This window comes from Bombina bombina, chromosome 5 (assembly GCF_027579735.1).
Source record: "Bombina bombina isolate aBomBom1 chromosome 5, aBomBom1.pri, whole genome shotgun sequence".
In the NCBI taxonomy this organism is placed as follows: Eukaryota; Metazoa; Chordata; class Amphibia; order Anura; family Bombinatoridae; genus Bombina; species Bombina bombina.
The window spans coordinates 736,429,403-736,451,899 of NC_069503.1; the positions used below are offsets into that span (position 1 = coordinate 736,429,403).

General features: G+C 39.5%; 1 protein-coding gene across 1 annotated transcript in view; it reads right to left on the reverse strand.

Moving 5' to 3' along the window:
- Positions 1 to 277: 277 nt before the first annotated feature.
- The window catches only part of MBOAT1 (membrane bound O-acyltransferase domain containing 1), a 181,742-nt gene continuing 159,522 nt past the window's right edge, over positions 278 to 22,497 (reverse strand). Inside the window, exons 11-13 of the mRNA XM_053714790.1 lie at positions 22,251 to 22,383; positions 20,066 to 20,217; positions 278 to 2,202 (exon numbers count right to left, since the gene is read on the reverse strand). Of these exons, the coding sequence (XP_053570765.1) occupies positions 2,031 to 2,202; positions 20,066 to 20,217; positions 22,251 to 22,383 (457 nt within the window). The 3' untranslated portion in view covers positions 278 to 2,030. The remainder of the gene's footprint in view (positions 2,203 to 20,065; positions 20,218 to 22,250; positions 22,384 to 22,497) is intronic.

A 22,497-nucleotide genomic window follows, 5' to 3' on the forward strand; every position in this document is an offset into this window, starting at 1 on the left:
GTCTGTGGTCTCTAGGCTTCCATCTGCCTGTTTTGTAACCAGATGAGAAAATCCCACTGATAATACTGTGCAATGTTTACCACCTGCAGCAACACTCTGTGCTTTAGTATTATGACATATAGAACTGTAATTAAGGGTTTTTATTATAATCCACAATAATGCTGAAATAAAATCTGGAAGATACATTTGATGGTGCATATCATTTTCCCAAAATGTGTGCATAAAAAAAAATCTGAATAAATGGCAAAATATAACAAATAAATAAAACAAAATATGATTTACAAAAAAAGTGTACAATTTTAATTGTGCCTACCCAGTAATACAGTAACAGAAAAGGTATCCCACACAAAACAAGGTTTATTCAAACACATTACAAAATGTTGCATGTTTTTTTTCAGGTAGCAAAGAAAACATTAACTACTACTATTAATATTTTAGACACCGAGACTCCCGTTCCCCCACACACACACACACGGAGATGGCAGATATGTAACCAGTATCATTTTGAGGGCAACGTATAACAGGGCTAAATCCAAGAAAGACCTTAAAGGGACAGTTTACCCCAAATCTCTCCAATTTAATTTGTTTCCATTTTACCTGCCGGAGTGTATTAAATAGTTTACAAATGTCTCATTTACCTTTATATCTGCATTTGAAATAGCCGATTTTGTCATGCGGTAAAAAAGTAGTGTAACAGTAGCCAGCATAAGAAATTACACTCCCAGTGGGAGGTAGGAGAGATAAAATAATAAAATGTTACTTTCCAATTGTTCTCTCTAAGTCTTGTGATTTTGTATAGAAACAGAGATCAGATAAGAAAGCATTTGTGTGTATAGAAAGTGATAAAATAAGGAGATCTGATTTCTCTGCAAGTTCTACCCATTTTTATGTTTTTTTTCCTATACAAAAATAAACAAAACGTAGCAATTTCACTCTGTTGCTGGTATAACAAGTCAATGAAAACACATAAAGGGAAAAGGAATTTTACATTATACTGCCCCATTAACATTATATTTAACTCTGCATTTGGCCCACAGAGTGAATGGAAGAAATGAAATAGGTTCTGAGTGGACATGGATTGCAGGTATTTTGTGTAACTACAGCATTAGTTACCACTAATTCTACAAACAGGCCTTACAGTACTTTTAAATGTTAGACTAAATCCATAGGAAAAATGCTTAAAATCATAGTGTACATGGAAGACTATATACTAAATGGACAAGGGCATGGAAAGTGCATGAGTTTTGTGATGTCAATCCAAAGATGTCTGCTTTCTGGGTTTATAAATAGTGCTTTTCTGCTTCAGACAAAAAGGTACAGGTGAACCCTGGGAGCTCAGCATGCGACCCTGAGGAATCCAGCGCCTAATCACTGCTACAGAGAACAGAATGTCTGATGATGGCTGACAATTGATATGCTTTGTAAACAAATGAGGCACCTGTTACTAGCAACTGTAAGAGACTTAAATGTCAGTTTAGCAATTCTACTTTTACTGTCATAGAAACATTTCTGCAGGAGCACATAAACATGTCTACAGGTGATAGAACTGAGTAAATAATTTAACTGTGAACAGATTGTTTCATTGATTTGCTTTAAGTGAACGCCTGTGTATAAATCAGCAATCAGAGATTTAACACTATAAAATAAATATAAGGACGGTGTACTGTATAAGATCAGAATATCTCACTTTAATACACTTTATACTTAAAGGGATCAAATTGATTGCAAGTACTTGAATCTCTGAAGGTTAATCCACATATGACCTTGGATTACACAAATTGAGCACCAATCAACTGGGGTATTCTGCTCTACAAAAAACATTCATACATTTAAATATACATATAAAAAGCAAAATGTTCAACATATAAAATTGTTATGCTAAAATATATTCCACAAAAACAATAACAATCATTTATTTATTTTTATATAAAATTTAGTGACTTGATTCTGTGTCCAGCACCTTCTTTGGTACGCAGCTACCTGGCAAGTCATTCTTCATATTTCAGTAACATTTTTTTTGTCTCTATATTTCATGTGTTGTGATACTTTATTTTCTCTACTAAATATTGCTGCTCCTTCAGATGATCTGCCGAGTACTGAAAAGTGTGTTTGGATGACTGTCTCTTATTGACGTTTGATGGTTTTCTGGGTAGAAGCACGAGTACAAAAATGCAAACAATATGGAAGCAGAAGTATGTTGACCTAAAACAAAAGAGAAAAGTTTGCCATTGGTAAGAAAAATAATTGCACTTACACACTATATCTCAGTGTTTATGACCGTAAACGCACACCTTAATCATTATCACAAAACTAGAACTTTATGAGAGGCGTTTTTTCCTCTTGACCATTAAAAAGATAAAACATTTAGGGCCAGATGATGTGTGCAGTGCTATCGTTTGCACGAGAGTAATATCGGGTTTTCGCGTTCATTTGCACGCAGGTTAAATTGCACTTGTATTACAAGTTGAAAGTTAATACAAACTTGGGAGCGCAATCGTGATGTACGCTAGAATGATTACTGCGACCTCAGAGCTCTGGTTAACCGTTTTGTGAAACTAAAAAGTGTCACAAAATACATCAAAGATACATTACACAATACAGTTACACTCATAATAACATCATCTAATAAAAATGATTTAAAAAAATATTGCACACAAAAGTTATAAAGGCTCAAAGATATGCAGGCAAAGGGCTTTAACATAGAGACACATACTGTACATATACATATCTAAATATGTATATGTCTATATATGTATACATATGTATTTACAGACATCTATACACATATAAACACTTAAATACATATGTATACATATTTAGACATATATAGAAGTGCATTGGAGCCCTTTGCTGCCAAGTAGATGAAAACTTGAAAAAACATGCGCCTAGATTACGAGTTTTGAGCGCTATAGGGAAATTAACGAATGCAACAAAAGTGGCGTTATTTAATCCCCTTTAGTGCTGCCATTACAAGTTTTAAAAAAACAGGCTTGTGCGTGCTATATGGGGTTTTTAAGCTCCATACCGCACCAAAAACAAGCGCTGATTTGACGTGCTCTTGCATGCTTTCCCCATAAACATCAATGGGGAGAGTAGGTCAGAAAAAAGTCTAACACCTGCGATTGCGGAAAGAAAAGCTCTGCAATGCAGCCCCATTGATGTCTATGGGGAAAAAGAAAATATGGTTTAAACCTAACACCCTAACATAAACCCCACGTCTAAAACACCCCTAATCTTTGGCCCCCTACAGTTATTATCTCCTAATCTGCCACTCCCAATATTGCTGCCACCTAAATAAAGGTATTAACCCCTAATCTGCCTCTCCCAATATCGCTGCCACTATACTAAAGTTATTAACCCCTATTCCACCACACCCCAACATCGCCCACACTATAATAACTATATTAACCCCTATTCCGCTGCTCCCCGACATCGCCGCAACTAAATAAAGCTATTGGGGGCGGAGCCAATCTCTGCAATGGCAGGACGCAATTTAGAGGAGCTCCAGAGCTCAATTTAGAACTTTTAGTTAATATCTTGACTTATCTATTCCCTACAAGGTACAACTTACATCTCAATAATGGGGCAACCTATGCAAGGTTTGAGAGGACCGTGAGAGCGGAGTGTCATACTGTTAGCCTAATCTACACCTAACTGAACAGCCACGCGGTAGTCTGCTACTTCAATGTGTATGCCTTCCCACGAGCTTGACCTGCTAACTTTTCAACCCCAGAGAGATCTGCTTGGGTGAATAGACGCTTGCTCACCAGGAGAAGCTTCAAAAATCCATTGAACAACGTGGACAAGGCACTCTCAGCTATTCTATCAATAATTAAACCTGGTGAGAGGCGCCACTTGGATTGCCGACGGAGATAACTACTCCCCCTTCAAATATGGACCTAATGGCTTATATTCTTGCCGAACTTGGCTCCTTACTAGAGCAGTACCAGAAAGATTTTGACAGCATCCTAGGAGCTGCACTTGCCAACCCTCCGAGAGTCGACCTCCCTCTGGACTCGCCAGCAGAGCATGCGGGCACTGAGGACTGTAGCCCATCACGAGCACTGTCTAGTGCAGCTACCACCGTACAGCATATTTCCTCTCCTAAGTGTCGGGAACCAGTCGGGCATAAAGGTGAGGCATATGGCGATGTCCTGATTAACAGAGCATGTACCCTGTACCAGATGGAAACACACGGGGAACGTTTCCTGATTGTCGGCTCTCCACAGCTCCAAACCGCACCATTATGGATTCTACCACGCAAGCTGAGCACTCTCCCAGCGCCGCAGAAAAATAGGCCCAACTCACCCAAGCGGTCATCACTAGCTTTCCTGCCGTGCTACGGCAGCACATGGAGCCTGGAGGTGGCGATCCCTTATGGCCTCAGAAAGGGGATCGGATAGTTTAGACATAGCTCAAGTGCCTACAATGGGAGACACACTTGTGAGTCTGGGACTCTGTATACGGACTCGTAATATTTTGAGGCATCCAGCTTTTTCCTATGCCTATACCACGCTCCTATGCCTAGACTCCTGGTTTGGGTGCTGAGCTCTTAGACTTGCCTTACCACTCGCATAATATTTGGAATGAGGGACATACCACTCCACAGCGCTGTTGATTAAATGCTTTATTGCTGATAGCTATTATAGATGTTATACTACTTTTAAGTTTTCAGTGCTCTATGCTTAGCTACCATGGGCCATTTCTTGTACAGACAATGAGAGTTAATCTTTACAATGTTGTATCTCAGCTCAGAAGGAATTGAGCTTATGGGTTATGCAAAAGTTATTGCTTGTCTAACTATATAATAGCAACTCTGTTGACTGCTTTAATGAGCTAAATGTTCATATTGGAGCTCTAACCACCACGGTGCCACCTATCCTTCTGCTTTGTGCACCAATATGGACTTACGCTCCTAAGATAACTATAGATTTGCTACCCTAATCTCTTTAGTCTGCTTAATTTTATCTTATTTCCAATGTCCCTCTACACTAGTTGTGCAAACAGTTTAAAATGATTTCAAAACTTTATTACAGTGCAGCCTAGCAACAGCATGCCTGGTAATAGAAATGTTACTGCTCTTATAGTTTTTGAACTAAGCAATGCTCCACTTTCCTGCGCCTGAGGAGCAAGCCTCTCCCTACTGCTGCCCATATTAACCAGGGGTAGTATAAAAGTGTGTATGTCTATCAGACAGCTATCACAAACCAAATATGTGTAGCCTCTCAAACAGGATGATAATCGTCAGATATAGGTTAATTCTCCCAGATTCTGTCCTATTTCTAGCTTAATCTTGCTTTTGTATTACATTTCTGCTAACTAGAAAATAAGGCTCTAATTTCCATATATCTGAGCGCATATTATGTTATATTGTAGCAATATATATAGAAATGAGACCACTGTTAGACCTGTATAAATACTCCTGTCATATTTGTACCTTTCCCAAGGTTGATGCCCTTGTTTGATATATTTTATTGTTATTAGTATTTATGTGGAGTGGAGTTAATTGTGCATAGATATGTTACTAGTCTGACTGAACAAGAATGCTCTTACTATCAGTGCTCACCATGGATCATGTTTCTAGCGTGCCTTTATCTGCCCCCTCACATTTACATTTAAATATGTGCCTTATATCAAGTGGCGTGTCCCCAGCGGCCGAGGAGACACGTCTATATAACCTTTGTGCATTTCTATTTACAGAAACGCTTATATAGGAAGGCGCATTACACCATGACTTTGATGTGGTGTCTGCTATATGTTTATCTAAGTCACTCAGAGTGTGTCGCTAGCTCTATCCCCAATTAGAGGTCCCATATTAATATAGGGACAGTCTCCCACGGTTCAGCAAGTTAGTGTGTTTTTTTTTTTCTCTTTTTACTGTAAAGATCCCTCGCTGACTTAGTTCCATTACACACAGAGCCATGCCTTTATTCTTTCTGATTACCTGCAAATATTGTAATAATGTAAGCTATGAATCCATATTACTTACTATACCTACAGGCCCTCTTCCCCTCCCTTCTCATATACTGCATTACCTAATCCTTATAGAGTGTGTAGATCGTTTTCATATTTACCAAATTTTCACAATTTGTCTATCGCATGTAACTTCCCACCTCCCCCCCCCCTTAATATACCTCCTATTTTCAGGAGAGTGAATTATGTGGTTTCTCTCGTTAATACCACACCTTATTTCCCCCTTTTTACAATTATATCTTGCACTACAAAATTATATTGGTACCATTTTTCCTCTCAAGCTGTGCAAGACTGTTCAGTACTATCTCTTGCAGAGTCTTACTTACAGCTTTCTAATACTATACTACCCTGTTGAATTAAATTTACTTACTTAAGCGTGTTTCATACCATCCTTATAACGCAATTATACTAAAATCTGAGGTTTTCATGTTAGGGTCCAAAAGGGGCCCCTTACCCTTGGCGTAACCTTCCGTTATAACTGTTTAATACTGTCTGTTATGAGGCCCAAGAGCGGCCGCTTAGATAAATATGAAGGTTCTATACTTTTATTGGCATTTTCGTGAACTACTGTATTACTTGTCTTTTATCCATGTGACAGATGAAAATGTTTTGCGGACTGCATAGCGTGATTGTGTCCACATGTAATGTTCATCAACCTAGAATTTACGCTTTGTACCCTGTTATAAGCCATCCTAGATTTCTACTGTATACTGCTGCAATATTTTTTGTTTGTATGCCAACTTTTCACCTCAATAAAAACTATTTAAAAAAATAAAAAAAAATAAAGCTATTAACCCCTAAACCTCTGGGCTCCCACATCACTACCACTAAATAAACCTATTAACCCCTAAACCGCAGCCCCCCACACTGCAAAACAACCTAAATTAAACTATTAACTCCTAACCCTAACGTAACCCTAACACCCCCTAACTTTAACATAATTAAAATAGAGCTAAATTAAACTTACAATTATTAATTAAATAAACCTATTAACCCCTAAACTGCCAGCCTACCATTACAAAAAAAACAAATTAAGTTTTCTCCTACATTGGTGTGTCCGGTCCACGGCTTCATCCTTACTTGTGGGAATATTCTCTTCCCCTACAGGAAATGGCAAAGGGAGCACACAGCAAAAGCTGTCCATATAGTCCCCCCTCTGGCTCCGCCCCCCCAGTCATTCTCTTTGCCTGCTCTGAACAAGTAGCATCTCCACGGGGATGGTAAAGAGTATGTGGTGTTAGTTGTAGTTTTATTTCTTCTATCAAGAGTTTGTTATTTTAAAATAGTGCCGGTTTGTACTATTTACTCTACAACAGAAAGTGATGAAGAGTTCTGTTAAAAGAGGAGTATGATTTTAGCACCAGTAACTAAAATCCATTGCTGTTCCCACGCAGGACTGTTGAAACCAGAGAACTTCAGTTGGGGGGAACAGTTTGCAGACTTTTCTGCTCCAGGTATGACTAGTCCCTTTTCTAACAAGACATAGTAATGCTAGAAGACTGTCATTTTCCCTTATGGGATCGGTAAGCCATTTTCTTAGACTCATAACAGAATGAAGGCTTATAAATGGGCTCTATACTGGTTGACACTATTGTGGGCTAAATCGATTGATTTATATAATATTTATATGACTTTTGGAGTGTTTTGTGACTTTGAAACACTTTTGGGAACGTTTTTATTACGTCTGGCAGTTGTTTAGACACCTAATCTAGTCAGGAAGGCCCCTTCACTCTGGTATGCAGAGGGAGGAGGCCTCATTTTCGCGCCTCAGTTGAGCAGTTACTTTTGGAAGCAGTGCATGCAGCTTCATGTGAGAGGGTCCTGTGGCCATAAAAACGATAGGCTTATTTCTGTGGTGAATAACCCCCAAGGAAGGTAAAAGCTGCAGCAGAGGCTGTGGCTGGGACTGTAGTGGGTTTAAACTGGTAAATTGAAGAAAGGGCCACGCCCTCCCACAGGATAGGCCTTTCAAGGCTAAGAACAAATCTAATTTTCGTTCCTTTCGCAATTTCAGGAACGGACCGTCTCCTAACTCTGCAGCCTCTAGACAAGAGGGTAACGCTTCCCAGCCTAAACCAGCATGGAAACCAATGCAAGGCTGGAACAAGGGTAAACAGGCCAAGAAGCCTGCTGCTGCTACCAAGACAGCATGAAGGGGTAGCCCCCGATCCGGGACCGGATCTAGTAGGGGGCAGACTGTCTCTCTTTGCTCAGGCTTGGGCAAGAGATGTTCCGGATCCCTGGGCACTAGAAATAGTCTCTCAGGGGTATCTTCTAGAGTTCAAGGAACTCCCTCCAAGGGGAAGGTTCCACATGTCTCGCTTATCTTCAGACCAGATAAAGAGACAGGCATTCTTACATTGCGTAGGAGACCTATTAAAGATGGGAGTGATACACTCAGTACCAGCAGCGGAACAAGGTCTGGGTTTTTACTCAAACCTGTTTGTAGTTCCCAAAAAAGAGGGAACTTTCAGGCCAATTCTGGATTTAAAAATCCTAAACAAATTCCTCAGAGTTCCATCATTCAAAATGGAAACCATTCGGACGATCTTACCAACAATCCAGGAGGGTCAATATATGACTACCGTGGACTTAAAGGATGCGTACCTACATATTCCTATCCACAAAGATCACCATCAGTTCCTAAGGTTCGCCTTTCTGGAAAAACATTACCAGTTCGTGGCTCTTCCATTCGGTTTAGCCACCGCTCCCAGAATTTTCACAAAGGTGCTAGGGTCCCTTCTAGCGGTTCTAAGACAGAGGGGCATTTCTGTAGCACCTTATTTAGACGACATTCTAATCCAAGCGTCGTCCCTTTCCAAAGCAAAGGCTCATACAGACATTGTTTTAGCTTTTCTCAGGTCTCACGGGTGGAAGGTGAACATAGAAAAAAGTTCCCTGTCCCCGTCCACAAGGGTTCCTTTTCTAGGAACAATAATAGATTCTGTAGAAATGAAGATTTTTCTGACAGAGGTCAGAAAGTTAAAGCTTCTTAAACGCTTGTCAAGTTCTTCAATCTATTCCTCAGCCTTCCATAGCTCAGTGCATGGAGGTAATAGGTTTAATGGTTGCAGCAATGGACGTGGTTCCTTTTGCTCGAATTTATCTAAGACCATTACAACTGTGCATGCTCAAACAGTGGAATGGGGATTATGCAGACTTGTCTCCCCAGATTCAAGTAGACCAGTTAACCAGAGACTCACTCCGTTGGTGGATGACTCAAGATCACCTGTCTCAGGGAATGAGTTTCCGCAGACCAGAGTGGGTCATTGTCATGACCGACGCCAGTCTTTTAGGCTGGGGCGCAGTCTGGGACTCCCTGAAAGCTCAGGGTCTATGGTCTCGGGAAGAGTCTCTTCTCCCGATAAACATTCTGGAACTGAGAGCGATATTCAATGCGCTCCGGGCTTGGCCTCAACTAGCGAAGGCCAGATTCATAAGATTTCAGTCGGACAACATGACGACTGTAGCGTACATCAATCATCAGGGGGGAACAAAGAGTTCCTTGGCGATGAGAGAGGTATCCAAGATCATCAAATGGGCGGAGGATCACTCCTGCCATATATCTGCAATTCACATCCCAGGAGTAGACAACTGGGAGGAGGATTATTTGAGTCATCAGACTTTCCATCCGGGGGAGTGGGAACTCCACCCGGAGGTCTTTGCCCAGTTAACTCAACTATGGGGCATTCCAGACATAGATCTGATGGCGTCTCATCAGAAATTCAAGGTTCCTCGCTACGGGTCCAGATCCAGGGATCCCAAGGCAACACTAGTGGATGCATTGGTGGCGCCTTGGTCGTTCAACCTAGCTTATGTGTTTCCACCGTTTCCTCTCCTTCCCAGGCTTGTAGCCAGGATCAAACAGGAGAAGGCCTCGGTAATTCTGATAGCTCCTGCGTGGCCACTTGGTATGCAGACCTGGTGAATATGTCATCGGCTCCACCATGGAAGCTACCTTTGAGACAGGATCTTCTAGTACAAGGTCCATTTGAACATCCAAATCTAGTGTCTCTGCAACTGACTGCTTGGAAATTGAACGCTTGATTTTATCTAAGCGTGGGTTTTCAGATTCAGTTATAGATACTCTGGTCCAAGCCAGAAAACCTGTGACTAGGAAAATTTACCATAAGATATGGAAAAAATATATCTGTTGGTGCGAATCCAAGGGATTCTCTTGGAGTAAAATTAAAATTCCTAGGATACTCTCCTTTCTCCAAGAGGGTTTGGATAAAGGGTTGTCAGCGAGTTCTCTAAAAGGACAGATATCTGCTCTGTCTGTTTTGTTGCACAAACGTCTGGCAGCAGTGCCAGATGTACAGGCATTTGTACAGGCCTTAGTCAGAATCAAGCCTGTCTACAGACCCATGACTCCTCCACGGAGTCTAAACTTAGTTCTTTCAGTTCTTCAAGGGGTTCCGTTTGAACCTTTACATTCCATAGATATTAAGTTACTATCTTGGAAAGTTCTGTTTTGGTTGCTATTTCTTCTGCTAGAAGAGTTTCTGGATTGTCTGCTTTGCAGTGTACTTCACCCTATCTGGTATTCCATACAGATAAGGTTGTTTTGCGTACCAAACCTGGTTTTCTTCCAAAAGTGGTTTCCAACAGGAATATTAACCAGGAAATAGTTGTTCCTTCTCTGTGTCTGAATACAGTTTCGAAGAAGGAACGTTTGTTACACAATTTAGATGTGGTCCGTGCTTTAAAATTCTATTTAGAAGCAACAAAGGATTTCAGACAGACTTCATCTTTGTTTGTCGTTTATTCTGGTAAGAGGAGAGGGCAGAAAGCTACTGCTACCTCTCTTTCTTTTTGGCTGAAAAGCATCATCCGATTGGCTTATGAGACTGCCGGACGGCAGCCTCCTGAACGAATTACAGCTCACTCTACTAGAGCTGTGGCTTCCACATGGGCCTTCAAGAACGAGGCTTCTGTTGATCAGATCTGTAAGGCAGCGAATTGGTCTTCTCTGCATACTTTTGCCAAATTTTACAAATTCGATACTTATGCTTCTTCAGAGGCTATTTTTGGGAGAAAGTTTTTGCAAGCCGTGGTGCCTTCCGTTTAGGTAACCTGACTTGTTCCCTCCCTTCATCCGTGTCCTAAAGCTTTGGTATTGGTTCCCACAAGTAAGGATGAAGCCGTGGACCGGCCCGCCCTGGCTTTTTAGTCAGGTTTCAAATTTTTTATTTCTGTACACTACAGTCACCACAGCACCCTATAGTTTCTCCTTTTTCTCCTAACCGTCGGTCGAATGACTGGGAGGCGGAGCCAGAGGGGGGACTATATGGACAGCTTTTGCTGTGTGCTCCCTTTGCCATTTCCTGTAGGGGAAGAGAATATTCCCACAAGTAAGGATGAAGCCGTGGACTGGACACACCGTAGGAGAAAGAAATTTATTAGGTAAGCATAAATTCTGTTATCCAAAAAAATAAAAATTATTCCTATTCGAATTCTTCTTTTGGGGGGCCCTTAAAAGGGCCTTTTGTAGGGCATTGCCCTAAAGATAATAGCTCTTTTCCTACAAAAGAAAAACAAACACCCCCTAAAAAAATACATTTTCACAAAATAACAAACAAATTATCAAAAATAATAAAAATTAAAAACCTAACACTAACCCCAAGATGATCCACTTACAGTTTTTGGGGGAATGGTTGGGTGGTGGGTTTTACTGTTGGGGGGGGTCTTTGTATTTTTTTTTACAGGTAAAAGAGCTGTTTAACTTAGGGCAATGCCCTACAAAAGGCCCTTTTAAGGGCCATTGTTAGTTTATTGTATATAAGGGTTTTTTTTTTTATTTTGGGGGGTCTTTTTTATTTTTATAGGGTTATTAGATTAGGTGTAATTTTTTATTTTTGATAATTTCATTTGTTATTTTTCGTAATTTAGTGTTTGTAATTTTTTGTAATTTATTTTTGTTTTGTTTTTTGTAATTAGATACTTTGTAATTTTTAGGATTTTTGTAATGTGTAGTTTAGTTTATTTAATTGGTAGTTAGTTTAATTTTAGTTTAATAATTATATTAGTTTAATTGTTAGTCATTTTAATATAACGTTAGGGGGCGTTAGGTTTAGGGGTTACTAGTTTTTGTTTATTGCGATATGGGGGCTTTCAGTTTAGGGGTTAATAGTTGAATTTATTACATTTTGTTGTGGGGGCCTTCAGTTTAGGGTTTAATAGGTTTATTATAGCGGCGTTGGTGTAGGGCTTAATAACTTTAGTATAGTGGGGGCGATGTGGGAAGACGGCAGATTAGGGGTTAATAATATTTAAATAGTGTTTGTGATGCGGGAGGGCGGCGGTTTAGAGGTTAATAACTTTAGTATAGTGGGGGCGATGTGGGCGGACGACAGATTATGGGTTAATAATATTTAAATAGTGTTTGCAATTTGGGAGGGCGGCGGGTTAGGGGTTAATAACTTTAGCATAGTGGTGACAATGTCGGGGAGCGGCGTAATAGGTGTTAACAAATTTTCTTAGTGGCGGCAATGTCGGGAGCAGCAGATTAGGGTTTAATAAATTTATTATAGTATTTGCAATGCGGGAGGGCCTCGGTTTAGGGGTTAATAGGTAGTTTATGGGTGTTTAGTGTACTTTGTAGCAGTTTAGTTATGAGTTTTATGTTACAGATTTGTAGCGTAAAACTCATAACTACTGACTTTAGATCTTGTCGTTTTAGGCTGTAACGCTCGCTTTTTATCCTGACCACAAAACTCCTAATACCAGCGCTATGGGAATCCCATGAAAAAAAATCATTTTTATGTGTGCGGTACTGATGTTGCGTTACAGGCTAAAAGACTTGCGGTACACCTATACCAACAAGACTTGTAATGGCTGCGGTGCTGTTTTAACACTGAAAATACCATATTTTCAGCGTTAAAAGACGAACACACAAACTTGAAATCTAGCTGATGTTTATTAATATTTACGTAATATTCATTTTTAATAGTGTTATACTGTGTATTTGATGTTAATATTTTACATTCCAATGTTCTGTCACACACTCTGCACCAGACTCAGCAAGGGAGTATTAAGCTATGTGTGTTATTTTCCTCCCTGCATAACTCTGGGAATCCTTGCCAACCGCTCTTCATACACCTGAGGAAAAAGATTCTCACCATCAGAGAGTCCAGGGTTGCCATTGAATATAAAGGCTTATCCAAACTAATTGAATAAGAAGTAGATAAAGAATTCTTAAGGACACCATTCTGATAAAGAAAGATTGAATCACCTTTACACATACAGAGCTGATATTTAACTTATATGATTGAGGTCTGAGTTGGTAAGCAGGAATTTTTTATTTCAACACAGAATATTAAGAAGCTTTCTACAAAAGAAACCAAAAAGAACAGCATACAGCTATTATTTAAGAACTGTTTAGCTCTATTAAGACATTTTTTGCATGTATCAGAAAGACTGACTATAACAGAGTGCCTTTTAACCAATATTGATATATATATAAAAAGAGAGATGGGGAAGCGGCACACACCATCATATTATCCACCTGGTGCACTGCAAAAACGTAAGATACAAATCCAATCCAGAACATACACCTGGTGGGGTGTATATAGAAAGTCCTTGGAAAAAGCAGGCAGCACAGGAGATTTTGACAAAAGCCTTTTAATGCATCAAAGCAAAGCCATGTCGGTTTGGGCTCCATTTGAGAAAGGTTCTAGAGTGAACCGAAACGTTATGGGTTAAGGCCCTTTAGTTTTTGCTTTGATGCATTACAAGGCTTTTTGTCAAAATCTCCTGTGCTGCCTGCTTTTTCCAAGGACTTTCTATATACACCCCGCCAGGTGTATGTTCTGGATTGGATTTATATATATATACCTATATATAATTATATATATATATATATATATATATATATATATATATATATATATATATATATATATATATATATATATATAGTACCAAAATGCCATCAGATATATATATAAATATGTATTTAAGAATAAATAGAACATTGTATTCTATGTGAAGAACATTGAAATGTGAAATATTCATATTTTCATGTCGGGTTAGTGCATTTGAGAATGTGCGTTCGGGTTAGCGCGCGAGTGGGGTGTTTTTTCCCCACTTTTTTGCTCCATTGACTTCTATGGGGTAATAGGGTATCGCGCACATGATATTCTAAGTTTGGCTTTTTGCGCACATCAGATAATTTTTTACTTTCAATTTGTAATACGAGCTCAACCCAACACATGCAAGTGAGCGAAAGTGCTAATAGGGCTCCACTCATAATCTGGCCCTTACTTTGTAAACAGTAGAGGCCATGTTTAATATAAAATGTGAGTTATAAAGTTCAATAAATGTAAGTCTTCCAGGACATAATCACAGATACTAGATAAGGAGGAATTTTAAATTTATAAAATTAGAAACCAGTAAGAACATGGGGGAGTCAGTTATACAGAGTTTTAGCATTTCTCAATCCTTTTACTAAAATGTAAAGACAGGGATATAACTAAAGGTCTCGGAGGTCTCAAGTGAGATGGAGCCCACATGTCTATGGGGCCCATCTTACAATGTAGTCAGCAGTGGTGTCACCACAGGCCAGGAGACTGACATAGCCCAAGCTCTGCCTGTGTTATATCTGGGCCCCTCTGCAAAACAGGTCTCACAGTTTAAGGAAAGTGTATGGATTTCCTTTATAAATATAGTAGCAGCGTCTCCAAGATGGCCACCATTGTGTTGCTGTTCAGAAGAATCTGCCACCATATTTGAACAGGAAAGCTGTGTAAGTGCATAAAATCTGGTATGGACTATCCAAGTAAGAAGCATGACTCAGTAACAGAGAAGCAGCTCTTATTTGGTAGAAAATAGTTGTTTCTTACTAATCAGGTATGCTGATGATTAATACTATTGGGGGTTTGTGATGCTTTAGAAAGGGCCTGCCAAAGCCTTTGCTCTGGATCTCAATGAGGTCAAGTTATGCCTCTGGGTAAGGGCATGCTGATTTAGTGTGCCACTGAAGATAAAATAAATTCTGGTCCCACCCTTTTCACAGTTATATCTTTAAAACTCTAAAATCTTTTAAAATTTTTATAAAACATTTTTTCCTATTGTAGCACAACAAATAGAAATTCAATGTCAGTAATATTGCAAAAGACTAACTTGCATACATCCAACAAGAAGGGATAAATCCATACATTTACAACAGATCATGAATTAAAATATTCCCATTTTGTTATTTTATTTTATATACATGTATGTGGGGATTATAGTGAGAGGGACATAAAAGGTACAGTATGGGGCCTATTTATGAAAGGCCTGTCGGACATGATCTGACATTGCGGATCATGTCCGACAGACCTCGCTGAATGCGGAGAGCATTCAGCATTGCACCAGCAGCTCTTGTTAACAGCTGGTGCAACACCGCCCCCTGCAGATTCACAGCAAATCGGCCGCTAGCAGGGGGGTGTCAATCAACCCGATCATATTCGATCGGGTTGAATTGCGGCGATGTCTGTCCGCCTCCTCAGAGTAGGCGGACAGGTTATGGAGCAGCTGTCTTTAGACTTGTGTTTCTGGCGAGTCTGAAGGCTCGCCAGAAACACGGGCCCTCAAGCTCCATACGGAGCTTGATAGATTGGCCCCTTAAGCTGAGCTTCAAATCAAGTAACATAGCAACATTCTTTAAAAACATTAATCAAATTCCAAATTTTGAATGCGAATAGCAAGTGTCCCCAGTAGCTAAAAAAAAAAAAAGCATTTTTTTTCTTTAACAGTATATTGCTATATTATTATTTTTTTTAAAAAACATTCAAACTGCAGTGCAAGCTAGGCACTAGCAGGTATACGATGAAAAACTCCCTGGTTTAAAAAGAAATGCCATCTGACGCCAAGCATTTATAAAATGTGTGCCCCTTCATGCTGCAAACTAATAGCAATTATACTTTACTCACAGTTGGCAAAGAGAAAGTGATGCAAGTAAATGTGTACCATTAACCCCTTAATGACCACAGCACTTTTCCATTTTCTGTCCGTTTGGGACCAAGGCTATTTTTACATTTTTGCAGTGTTTGTGTTTAGCTGTAATTTTCCTCTTACTCATTTACTGTACCCACACATATTATATACCGTTTTTCTCGCCATTAAATGGACTTTCAAAATATACCATTATTTTCATCATATCTTATAATTTACTATAAAAAATATTATAAAATATGAGGAAAAAATGGAAAAAAACACACTTTTTCTAACTTTGACCCCCAAAATCTGTTACACATCTACAATCACCAAAAAACACTGATGCTAAATAGTTTCTAAATTTTGTCCTGAGTTTAGAAATACCCAATGTTTACATGTTCTTTGCTTTTTTTGCAAGTTATAGGGCAATAAATACAAGTAGCACTTTGCCATTTCCAAACCACTTTTTTTCAAAATTAGCGCTAGTTACATTGGGACACTAATATCTTTCAGGAATCTCTGAATATCCATTGACATGTATATATATTTTTTTTAGAAGACATCCCAAAGTATTGATCTAGGCCCACTTTGGTATATTTCATGCCACCATTTCACCGCCGAATGCGATCAAATAAAAAAAAAAATTTACTTTTTCGCAAATTTTTTCACAAACTTTAGGTTTCTCACTGAAATTATTTACAAACAACTCATGAAATTATGGAATAAATGGTTGTAAATGCTTCTCTGGGATCCCCTTTGTTCATAAATAGCAGACATATATGGCTTTGGCTTTGCTTTTTGGTAATTAGAAGGCTGCTAAATGCCACTGCGCACCACACGTGTATTATGCCCAGCAGTGAATGGGTTAATTAGGGAGCATGTAGGGAGCTTCTAGGGTTAATTTTAGCTCTAGTGTAGTGTAGTAGACAACCCCAAGTATTGATCTAGGCCCATTTTGGTATATTTCATGCCACCATTTCACCGCCAAAAGCAATCAAATAAAAAAAAATTGTTCACTTTTTAAAACTTTAGGTTTCTCACTAAAATTATTTACAAACAGCTTGTGCAATTATGGCACAAATGGTTTTAAATGCTTCTCTGGGATCCCCTTTGTTCAGAAATAGCAGACATATATGGCTTTGGCGTTGCTTTTTGGTAATTATAAGGCCGCTAAATGCTGCTGCGCATCACATGTGTATTATGGCCAGCAGTGAAGGGGTTAATTAGGTAGTTTGTAGGGAGCTTGCAGGGTTAATTTTAGCTTTAGTGTAGAGATCAGACTCCCACCTGACACATCCCACCCCCTGATCCCTCCAAAACAGCTCTCTTCCCTCCCCCACCCCACAATTGTCCCCGCCATCTTAAGTACTGGCAGAAAGTCTGCCAGTACTAAAATAAAAGGTATTAAAAAAAAATAATAATTTTTTTTTAGCATATTTACATATGCTGCTATGTAGGGTCCCCCCTTAGCCCCCAACCTCCCTGATCCCCCAAAATAGCTCCCTAACCCTCCCCCTCTGCCTTATTGGGGCCATCTTGGGTACTGGCAGCTGTCTGCCAGTACCCAGTTTACAAATAAAAATGTTTTTTTTTTATTATTTTTTTTTATTTATTTCTGTAGTGTAGCTTCCCCCCCACAGTCCAATACCCCACCAGCCAAACCGATCACCAAATAAATATATTAACCCCTTTGATCCCCACTTCTAACAAAAAACTTTCTGTAGCGTAGTGGTTCCCACCCGCTCCCTCCCCGTGCACGCGCCCGCCCGGCCTCCCCGTGCACGTGCGCGCATCCGTGCGCGTCCCCCCCGGTCGTCCCCGCCCCCGATCCCGCCCCCCTCCGCATCACAAAGGCCATCGATGGCCGCCACCCACCTCCCACACCGGCTCCCACCCACCAACGAACGTAGCCGTTAATGTCCGGTGCAGAGAGGGCCACAGAGTGGCTCTCTCTGCACCGGATGGCTAAAAATGGTTATTGCAGGATGCCTCGATATCGAGGCATCACTGCAATAACCGGAAAGCAGCTGGAAGTGAGCAGGATCGCTTCCAGCTGCTTTCCACACCGAGGACATGCAGGGTACGTCCTAAGGCGTTAACTGCCTTTTTTTTGAGGACGTACCCTGCATGTCCTCGGTCATTAAGGGGTTAAATAAAAGCTCCTGTCAATAGCGTGATTTTGCTCTGTTTATTGTTTTGAAGACACTGTAGGCTGCACCATACTGAAGCAGAATAGCAAACAGAAGTTTAGATGCACAGAGACAAAGACGGAGATAGTGGAAGAGAGAAGACAGTGGGAGAGAAACACAGAGTAAGGAAGAAGAAAGAGAGACTGAGGGGAGTGGAAATTTCCTCTTAGCACTTTCAATACACCCTAAGAGGCCCATTTATAATTTGTCTGTCAGACCTGATCCGACAGTGCGGATCAGGTCCAACAGACATCGCTGAATGCGCCAGCAGAGGGTGTCAATCAACTTGATCGGGTTGAAATCCGGAGATTCCTGTCCGCCTCATCAGAGCAGGCGGACAGGGTTATGGAGCAGCAGTCTTTAGACCGCTGCTTCATAACTGCTGTTTCTGGCGAGTCTGCAGGCTCGCCAGAAACACGGGCCCTCAAGCTCCGTACTGAGCTTGATAGATAGGCCCCTAACCATGAAAGCCCGAGAGGCTTGTGGTTATCTCTGTTTGGCAGACCGGATACATACCGTATGGTACCTAGTTACAACATATATAAAAATTAGTAAATGTCTGCATTAAAAGTTACGTAGCGTAATAATAGAGAAACAGGGACACAATTTAGTGGATATGGAAGTCAAAATTAAAACTTTCATGATACAGATAGAAGTCCCAGATTTCTAAAGCTCTCTGGTCCAACAAGATTAACTAAGAAGTCTCGTTATTACTACAAGGTCCCTCAAAGAATTCTTTAAAGGCAAATGTTTATCTTGAGAGCTGTTTACCTTGCTGTGCAGGATTCTGGATGTGAAGGAGAGATACATTAAACACAGAGGGGCATATTTATCAATGTGCGAGCGGACATGATACGAAGTAGCGTATCATCTACGCCCCACATCTTGTGAACTGCTGGTGCAATGCCGCACCCTGCAGATTCGTGGCAAATCGGCCGCTAGCAGGGGTGTCAATCAACCAAATCATATTCGATTGGGTTGATTTCTGTCCGCAGCCTCAGAGCAGACGGACAAGTTATGGAGCAGCGGTCTTTAGATTGCCGCTTCATAACTTCTGTTACGGAGCTTGATAAATATGCCCCATACATTAAAATATAACGCTCAAAAAAAGAGGAAGTTTTCACAAGATTTCTCTCCATGCTGGTGAATTTCTGCTAATCAGACCCTGAGTTTACAATTTTAAATAATGTCCCAGCACTATAAAGCAACAGTGTTAGACATATAGTGCACACTCTGGTGACTACCTCAGTAGGGTCTCCTGAAAAGTAGTTAAGTTTCAACAAAGCATACCAGTAAATTTGTAGATTTCTATACTAAAAGAATTGTAATACTGATTGGCATGACCCTTGGGTCAGAATCACATGTACAATGTGTCTCATTTAAAGAGACAAAATTGCATTTCAGTTTCAAATTAAACCCAAATGAGTATTTGACAATCAGTCTACCCTTCACTGCCTGTAAATGTAACCATAAATTTTAATATTAAATATATATATGGCAGAAGGCTCCAGAGCATTCTGCCACGCTGCCCCTACTTTCTGGAACTCTTTACCGTGCGTAATCAGAGAGTCACCGTCCTTACAGACTTTTTAAAAAAAAGCTAAAAACCCACCTCTTCCATCAGGCATTCAGTCCGCTTATCTGACCTTCAGAAACTCCTAACTTTAATGTCTTATGTTAGTACAGTATATTTGTAAAGTGCTTTGAGTCTCACAGGGAGAAAAGCGCTATATAAATTGCAAATTATTATTATTATATATTGAGAAAACCAGTACATCTCCCTTTGCACTCTTGGTGCTGATAGTCAATATTAAACACAATGAGAACCATTCTTAAGATGAATCAATAAACATGTAACCACAAACATAATATAGGTGAAATTGTGTAGCCACACACATGATATAGGTGAAATTGTGTAGCCACAAACATGATATAGGTGAAATTGTGTAGCCACAAACATGATATAGGAGAATTAAAACCCTTACTTGTAAAATTTAAAAGAAGGTTCCAGTGCAAGCAAACAGAAGGGGACTACAGTGTAGCAAACAGCTAACTGGGTCACAATCCATGTGACTATGTCATAGAAAACTTTCCAGGCCTTTGAGCAAAGGAAGTACTGTCGAAAATTGTTTCTCATCTGTAAATCAGAAAACAAAATATTACAACTATTTTTGCATTATATTTTGTAACACATTATATTACTTATTAGACATGACTAGTATGCACATATGCTTTCTTTATGTTTTTACTATTTGGATAGCAGTGATTTATTCATTTTGATATGTGGGGAATCACTTAAAGGGATAGGAAAGTCAAAATTAAACTTGCACGATTTAAATAGAGCATGTAATCTTAAGACACTTTTAAATTCACTTCTATTTTCAAATGTGCTTTGTTCTCTTGGTATCCCTTGTTGAAAAATAATACACACATATCCTACACTAGTGGGAGCTAGCTGCTGATTGGTGCCTGCACATATCTGTCTTTTGTGATTGGCTAACTTGATGTGTTCAGCTAGCTGTCAGTAGTGCAATGCTGTTCCTTCAGTAATGGATAACAAGAGAACATGGGCGTCTGGAGGGGGGGGGCAACTCTTCTAGCTGTGTTCTTGCAAGAGAGCGCCAGACTTTCTACGTGTTGTGTTAATATTTTTGTTTTGTAATTTTCTCTATGGGCTTTGCACCCAGGCTGCTCTGGGGTTAACTGCCTGAGTTCCTGGGAGCTGTGCAGCCGTCTGTGAGTGTTGATGAGTACCCAGGGCTGTGAGTTTTGCAGTGGCACAGGAAGTGCACCCAGTACGGTTTGAAAGTGCAGTCCATTTCCGTACTTTGTATGTGTCTAGGTAAATTACAAAAGTCCTGTGTCACCCTTGTTTGTAGCTCAGTCTGATTGGATGAAGGCACGCATTTGTGTGACTGTATGTTAGGGACCCAGGGAGGAAAATACTCTGATGTGGTCCTGGGCTATCACCATTTGGTTGTAACTAACTCTACAAATTTGATTTAATTGAGTTGTGTGCTTGCAAGTGAGTGAGAGACTTTCAATGTGATGTGTGTGCCATAAATAAAATATTTTCTCATCATATTGAAAATACAAAAATGTATTTTTGAGCTTGAGATTTTCAAATCATATTTGCAGAGCCCTGCTATATATCTAAGTATAAGCACTCACTTTAGTCAGCCTTTTGACGCAAATTAGTTATGTTTAAAATGATGTGCAGCTCACGCATACAACACGCTTCACATGTTGCCATTAATATTATGGTTAGGCTAGGGTATTTGATTTTTTTTTTTGCCCCCCCCCTGGAAAAAATTCCATGCAAGAGAATGAAATAAATTTGATAATAGAAGTAAATTGTAAAGTTGTTAAAAATTGTATGTTCTCCCTGAACCATGAAATAAAATGTTGGGGTTTACTGTCCCTTTAAAAACAAGTACATTTTTAATATTAATAGCAATCTTACACTAAAAAAATTTCACACTGAAAATCACATGATCATTTTTATTCCATTTCACTCATAACCAATATATCTCAAATTGTCTGCATTTGTAGCACAAGGTAGTCAACATGACTGCAGATCTTTCAGAACAAACTGCACCTTTTCACCACAGTTCTAATGACAAATAATTTATGGCATAAGGAAGTATGTTGAACCCCCCCTTTATGGAAAATTGGAAATGAAGTTGTGTGCACACCTTGGTAAAGGGAGCCCATTTAGGAGTACATATATGAAGTCTGTTTTCATAATGTTGCATAGATACTTTTTTTACAAAGACGAGCAGTGGATGTGATAGGCTCAGTTCATTATTTTTCTTTCAAGTACATTAAATTAAATACGTTTAGGTAGTTGTTAGATAAATATGATAGACATGTTTGTAGCAGCAAGTGCTATATAGCGTGAGTTTAACCTGGCTAATACAGACAACACCACAAAAAATGAATTATATTTTTCAGCATAAGAACATCTGTTTTTTTTATTTTTATTATTAATACATTTTTATAATCACTCCTTTACATGTAAAAATGAATTTGATGTCCTTTTAAAATACAGATTTGTGATGAATAACTTTTCATTGATTTGTAACAACAGTAAAAATCTGTAACATCAGACAATGCAATAACTTGCCTTTGATCTTTGTTTGCTAAAGGTTAGGTGAATAAAGTACATACCACTCTTGAGGCCAGCATTACAGGAATACCTGTAACAAATGTAAAGTAATATCCAGGATAAACACCATGCCACAGAGCTGACAAGAGAAACGTTAAACCTGTTCCATATTTTGGAGCCCTGTCATAGCAAACCCTGCAAAGGTATAAGATAACATTATTGTTTACAAATGTATTGTTTTATCATTGCCCTCAGGGCAGAGCTATACAATATATTATACAATACATGCACAGCAATTAAAAACAAAAC